This window comes from Balaenoptera ricei, chromosome 4 (genome assembly GCF_028023285.1).
Source record: "Balaenoptera ricei isolate mBalRic1 chromosome 4, mBalRic1.hap2, whole genome shotgun sequence".
Taxonomy (NCBI): Eukaryota; Metazoa; Chordata; class Mammalia; order Artiodactyla; family Balaenopteridae; genus Balaenoptera; species Balaenoptera ricei.
The window spans coordinates 38759947-38766985 of NC_082642.1; the positions used below are offsets into that span (position 1 = coordinate 38759947).

General features: G+C 45.8%; 1 protein-coding gene across 1 annotated transcript; it reads left to right on the plus strand.

The window, feature by feature from the left end:
* OXSM (3-oxoacyl-ACP synthase, mitochondrial) lies at positions 1-4117 on the plus strand. Its single transcript, XM_059920456.1, has 3 exons — positions 1-87; positions 652-1719; positions 3669-4117. The coding sequence occupies exons 2-3, from the start codon at positions 740-742 to the stop codon at positions 4069-4071; spliced, it is 1383 nt and encodes a 460-aa protein (XP_059776439.1). The 5' UTR covers positions 1-87; positions 652-739; the 3' UTR covers positions 4072-4117.
* Positions 4118-7039: the final 2922 nt, after the last annotated feature.

The window sequence follows — 7039 nt, forward strand, 5'->3', positions numbered from 1 at the left end:
GGACGTGTGAGGACGTGCTGTGCGCGTGCGCACGCCCGCGTCGCGCTGGGGACTGCGGCTGCGCTAGCCGCCGGAGGCCGGGTGCAGGTAGCGTCTGCTCGCTCCTCTTCTCCTTCCGCCCTCCAGCTCCGAGTCGGGTCGGCGCTGCGTGGGGAGAGGGGTGTGGAGGACCCGGGTCAGGTGTCTTTTCCTCTCGCCACGCTTTCCTCGGGTGTCTGGGGCGGTGCGGGGAGTTGGCCACACCCCCTTCCCCCCCCCCCGCCCTTGACCTTCGCGGTCCCCGAAACCCTGATCGAAAAAATTCTCTCACCGCCACCCCAAAGAATAGGCCCTGAAATGTGTTTTGTGCCACCGACACGTGAACTGTCTTTTGTAATAAGGCCTCGGTAATCCTGAAAAAGGATGCTTTCCGCAGCCTATATCCGGCCAGGAGTGCCTGTATATTTTTCATTGTGAAGTTCTGTTGTGAATCGAATGAGTCGTCTTTTCAGCTCTTTATCTTGGAATGTCGGAGGGTACTGAGAGTCTAAAAAGGGTTGAGTCCAGACAGGTGGTTTGATAAGTAAAAGTGATGTAACATTATTTTCCCTGCGCTCCTTAACAGCTCATACCAAACACCCGAGAAAAATCACCTTGGATGTTGTTTCTTAGGCCTTTCAGGTATTTCAACAACAGTCAATACCTGCTGGGCGTGTCGTGGCCTGCTGCGGGCACGTCTCTGATCCTCTGAGTCTCAACCATGCTGTCAAACGGCTGGCAAAGTTTCCTAAAAGTTACAAGCCCTCATCGAATACACACAAGGTTGTGCCAGCGATTGATAAGTGAAAGGAGGTTTTTCGGAACTGTGCCAACACCCAGATTGCGTAGGCGGGTTGTCGTTACAGGCATTGGCTTAGTGACTCCTCTGGGTGTTGGCACTCAGCTGGTGTGGGATCGTCTTATCCAGGGAGAGAGTGGAATCGTTTCACTGGTCGGTGAAGAGTATAAGAGTGTCCCTTGCAGTGTTGCTGCTTATGTGCCAAGAGGTTGTGATGAAGGTCAATTCAACGCACAAAACTTTGTGCCCAAATCAGATATCAAGTCCATGTCTTCTCCCACCGTTATGGCCATTGGGGCTGCTGAGTTAGCCTTGAAAGATTCCGGCTGGTATCCTCAGTCAGAAGCTGACCAAGCGGCTACTGGTGTTGCAATTGGCATGGGAATGGTTCCCCTTGAAGTGATTTCTGAAACCGCTTTGATGTTTCAGACGAAAGGTTACAGTAAAGTCAGCCCATTCTTTGTCCCTAAGATTCTGGTCAATATGGCCGCAGGCCAGGTCAGCATTCGCTATAAACTCAAGGGTCCCAATCATGCAGTGTCCACAGCCTGTACCACGGGAGCTCATGCTGTGGGAGACTCTCTGAGGTTCATAGCCCACGGCGATGCTGATGTGATGGTGACTGGAGGTGCCGACTCTTGCATCAGCCCTTTGTCGCTTGCTGCGTTTTCCAGAGCCCGGGCTCTGAGCACAAACTCTGATCCGAAGTCAGCATGTCGGCCATTCCATCCCAAGAGAGATGGTTTTGTGATGGGAGAAGGTGCAGCCGTGCTGGTGCTGGAAGAACACGAGCATGCTGTTCAAAGAGGGGCTCGGATCTATGCAGAGATTTTGGGCTACGGACTCTCAGGTGATGCCAGTCACATAACCGCCCCTGATCCTGGAGGAGAAGGTGCCTTAAGGTAAAGACTGGTTGTTTGTTCACATTTCTTCAGATAAGACTCTTTATTGGAGTCTCAACTTAGGGGAAACTGTAGTATCTGGCCTTGGTGTACTGTATCTCTGTTGTGTTCCCATTTTAGACTGACTAGTGTTTTTGAATTCTTTGCTTTACCACGTTTGAAATACTCAAAAACATGTGAGTATCCTTACAAAATCTGGATTTTTAGCAAAGGCCAGTAACGTTGTGAAGAAGGCCGTGTGTGACCTTGCCACGTTTTCTTCCCTTCAGTTGTGCTTCACAGCCGTCAGGGACAGGAGGCTCCCTTCTGCAGCCCTCCATCAGACCTGGACAGTACAGTTAGCGCTTTGTCCTACGCATACCTGGTCTCTGCTCCGTTTCAGTAGGGTTCTGCTGCGACTTCTCATCACCCAGGGATCTCACGAAAATGCAGATTCTGACTCCGTAGGTCTAGGGTGGTGCTCGAGATGCTGCGTTTCTAACCAGCTCCTAGGTGGTGCTGGCGCTGCTGGTCTGAGGACCGCACTTGGAAAAGCAAGTTGCCTTTATCGTGGAAGAGGTAGTGAGTTAAGTTAAAAAACCCGCAAAACCAAAAACCCCTCTGACACTAACATTATGTGTCAGTTATGTTTGTTCATAGGTTAGCCTGCTTAGATCATATTATGTCTTAACCAGTTCAATTAGCCAGGGGTTGGCAGGCCTTTTCTGTCAAGGAACAAATAATATTTTTGGCTTTGTGGGCCAAAAATATTATCCCAGCTATGAGGGTCTCTATCACAGCTACTCAGACTCTGCTTTGTAACTGAGAGTAGCCATGGACAGTACGAAAATGAATGGGTGTGTTCCGATGAAACTACAGTTGACCCTTGAACAACACGGGTTTGAACTACACGGTTCGACTTACACGTGGATCTTTTTCGCTAAGTACATACTACAGAGCTACAGGATCCGCGGTCGGTTGAATCTGCGGATGTGGAATTGGGGGTATGGATGGCCAACGGTAAAGTTATAGGGGCATTTTCCATTGTGTGACGGGTCAGCACCCCTAACCCCCAGTTTGTTCAGGGGCCAACTGTGTTTACAAAAACAGCATCTGGCCAGGGTCATAGTTCACCGACCCCTGAATTATACTTCTGAGTTTTAGTGAGTAGTTGCTGGTGCTGGAAATGTCAAGCCTGGTAGTCAGCTAGATGAGGAAATAGTTATGTTTAGGTGAAACCTTCCAGCACGCTTCAGATTATACTCTGAGCTGCCTCTTAAGGAAATGTATGCAGCCCAGAGATCAACAACTAAAAAAAAGGGTGTTAACATCCATGAGATTTTCAGAGGTTTTCCCAGAGAAGTGTTTTATTTTTGGATTTGTTTCTCTTGGGGTTTGGCTTTGTATTTCTTCATTTATTTAGAATTCTCATAGCCTGAATAAGACAATTTTTGAAAGGGTGTTTGAGCCTTAAAGTAATAGTACAGACATTTTTTAGATTATTGGGACATATTCCAAGTTTTACATTTAAATGTGAAAGAAAACATTAGAGCATAGTTATATATTTTTTTCTCCACGTTTTAACTCTACAACACACCCCACTGATAAGAAATTTCTAGAAGAGAAATTATTCTAGGCCTGAGTCTATGTGGCTTTTTCCTCAAGGAAAAAAGGACAATTCAAATAAAATAGAAACACATTTTATTAGAGATTGCAGAATCCATAGGCTTGTATGTTTGTGTCATGGTGATGAATCAGTCCAGGGTACTGGGGGTGCCTTGTTATTCCCATGCAGACAGCATTCCAACTCACATGGTAATCCAAGATGCTGTTCTGTCATTAGAGCATAAAGGGTTCTTTTCATCCAGTGTACTTGGATATTTCTTTTTCGAAAGCCATACAGACAATGAATACCTTGCTAAAATTAGATGTCGTTCCGATAAGTTCAGTTGCTTTTCTCATTTTATTAGATGTATGGCTGCTGCTATAAAAGATGCAGGTGTACAGCCTGAAGAGATATCCTATATCAACGCACATGCTACTTCCACACCGTTGGGAGACGCTGCTGAAAACAAAGCCATCAAACATCTTTTCAAAGAGCACGCCCACGCCCTTGCCGTCTCCTCCACCAAGGGGGCCACGGGACACCTGCTGGGGGCCGCCGGGGCCGCCGAGGCAGCTTTCACCTCCCTGGCTTGTTATCATCGAAAACTGCCACCTACTTTAAACCTGGACTGTACAGAACCAGAATTTGATCTCAATTATGTTCCACTCAAGGCACAGGAATGGAAAACTGAGAAAAGATGTATTGGACTCACCAATTCCTTTGGTTTTGGTGGTACAAATGCAACACTTTGTATTGCTGGCATGTAGGACAAATCATTTGTCATTAAATATTGATTTTTTTACCTGTTATAAACTGCGTTAATTGTGAAATAATATGTTTATGTAAATGCATATTTTTATATATCAATATCCGGATACGCTTGATGTTTGTCAGGGTTTCTCAGCCTTGGCACTGCTGACGTTTTGCGCAAGGCAATTCTTCGTTGGGGAGAGGGGAGCTGTCCTATGCATCATGGGATGCTTTACAGCGTCCTAGTCTCCACCCCCTAGATTCTGGTAGCACCTCCTTCCCCAGTGGTGACAGCTAAAACGTCTCTAGACATTTCCCCCTGTTTCCTGGGGAGGGGGGACAAAAGTGAGAAGGGAACAGCCTTCTGCATGTGTTAATGGGCGGCTCGTATTACCTTTGCTGCAGCACTTTATCCCCTATATGCCTAAGTCTCCAGTCATGTTCATTCAGTGGTAATCAGTCTTAATTCTCATTGGCATATGGTTTGTTCATTTGAAATTTATTGGGTGCCAGCTGTGGACCTGGTTTTGTACTGGCCACCAGCAATAAAGTGATATGTCAGGAAAGGCTTCCTAAGGGTGAAAAGGTCTCAGCCAGGTTACAGGGGAAGGAAGGAAGAGTATTCCAGCCAGGAGACATAGTATGGAACGGCTAGGAAATTTAGAGAAAACCTCAGGACCAAATGTAAATATTTCAATACTTATAGCCTGAGATGGGAGTAGGAGATAAAGCCAGAAGACCTGGTGGAAATCAGGTCACAGAGAACCTTATAAGTTCTGTTAAGGCAGTGAGGGTAATGGAAGCCATCTAAGGTTTGGTGTGTTAACGCTGGTTTTGTAACGTGTCAGGTTGGCTAGGCTGAACCGCATTTCCCAGAATTCGCTCTACCGTATGTTTTTTGGTTAGGGCTGGCCACGAGAGAGTCTTGTAGGAGGTACGCAGGGTGACGTGAAGCAGCAGCCATTTTATAGCTCATGTGTGTTGCGGCTTTGCTGGCTGACTTTTTTTTAAAATTATTTATTTATTTTTGGCTGTGTTGGGTCTTCGTTTCTGTGCGAGGGCTTTCCCTAGTTGCGGCGAGCGGGGTCCACTCTTCATCGCGGTGCGCGGGCCTCTCACTATCGCGGCCTCCCTTGTTGCGGAGCACAAGCTCCAGACGTGCAGGCTCAGTAGTTGTGGCTCACGGGCCCAGTTGCTCCGCGGCATGTGGGATCTTCCCAGACCATGGCTCGAACCCGTGTCCCCTGCATTGGCAGGCGGACTCTCAACCACTGCGCCACCAGGGAAGCCCCCTGGCTGACTTTTTGAGGTGAGGCAGTGGCTGAGCCTATAACTGCTCCACCCGCCCCTGGATCCTCCCTCAGTTTCCCTGACTCCTGGGCCAGATGCGTTTAGCTTCACGAATGGCCCAGCTTCCACCCCGTGACGCCAAGGTCAGAGGAAGCAAGAACTGACAGGGTGAGGTTCATTCTTGTGGCTGTGCGTTCCAGCTGGTTGTTGGAACTTTACATCATCTTCCCTTCCCAGTCGCCTGCCCGGCGGACTTGAGTCTCCAGCAGCGGAAGAGAATAGGTGGACCTAACAGCCCTACAGAGACTGTTTAGCCGGTTCTTGTAACTGTGTAGGTCAGATCCCTGTAATAAGTATCTACATCTGTATCTCTCTTAGCGGTTCTCTTTCTCTGATTGAACCCTGACTGATACACGTGAAGAAGAATGGGAGTCGTTGGGAGTAACATAATCACATTTCCTTTTAGAAACATGACTCCGGCTGCAGAGCAAAGAACAGATTGGAGGGAAGCTGGATTCCTGTAAGGGAATCCAATCAGAAGAGGAGAGCAAAATCCAGGTAAGAAAAGATGGTGGCCTGGATGAAGCAGGATATTTTGACCCAAGGTTATTTTAAAGTTGAAAATCACGTTTGTTTTTTTTAGTCAGTTTTACTAAGGCATAATTTACATGCAGTAAATTGCACCTATTTCAAGTGTATGGTTAAATGAGTTTTAATAAAGGTGTTACACACACTCGAGGAACTACTACCTCAATCAGAATATAGAGCATTTCCATCTCTGCAGAAATTTCCTTGTGCCCCTTTGCAGTCAATCTCCCCAGCTCCAGAAGAACTTTCTGTCACTATAGATAAGATTTGCCTTTTCTAGAGTTTTATATAAGTGGAGTCATACAGAATACTCCTTGGTTCCTGGCTTCTTTCTCCCAATTTTTTTGAGATTTATCCACATTATTGAGTGTATCAGTAATTCTTTCCTCTTTTATTACTGATTTTTAAAAATTCTTTAATAGATATACTTTTGGCTTTTAATCTTTCCCTAATCCCTACTCAGCTTATTTTATAACATTTTACTTAATCTCACTGTTACTTTTTAGATGGATTTGTATTGCCTCTTGCACGGAAGACAAGGATTTAAAATTTTTTCTAAAACTGATAGCTTCTGAAGTGAAGAATCCTTCCTTTGAAAATCACAAATATGCAAGGATACAGTTGTATAAAGGATATACAGTTGACCCGTGAACAACATGGGTTTGAACTGATACCTGGATTACGGGTACACTTATGCAAGGATGTTTTTCCGTAGTAAATACTACAGTACTACACGATCCACAGGTTGGTGGAATCCACAGATGCAGAACCAGTGATACGGAGGGCCAACTGTAAAGTTATACACAGATTTTTGGCTGCACGCTAGGGAAGGGGGGTCAGCACCCCCCATACCCACGTTGTTCTAGGCTCAACTGTGTATATATGTGTATGCGGTTTATATAGATAGATGTGTGTACATCTATATATACACACGTTACTGAGAATATTGAACGGGTAGAAATTTGATATTTCTGTGGTCTAGTGCCAAGAGGATATGACTTTTTTTTTTTTTTTTAAAACAAAGGTGTTGTCAGCAATCAGAAATTTAATTAATTTATTTTTATTTATTTATGGCTGTGTTGGGTCTTCGTTTCTGTGCAAGGGCTT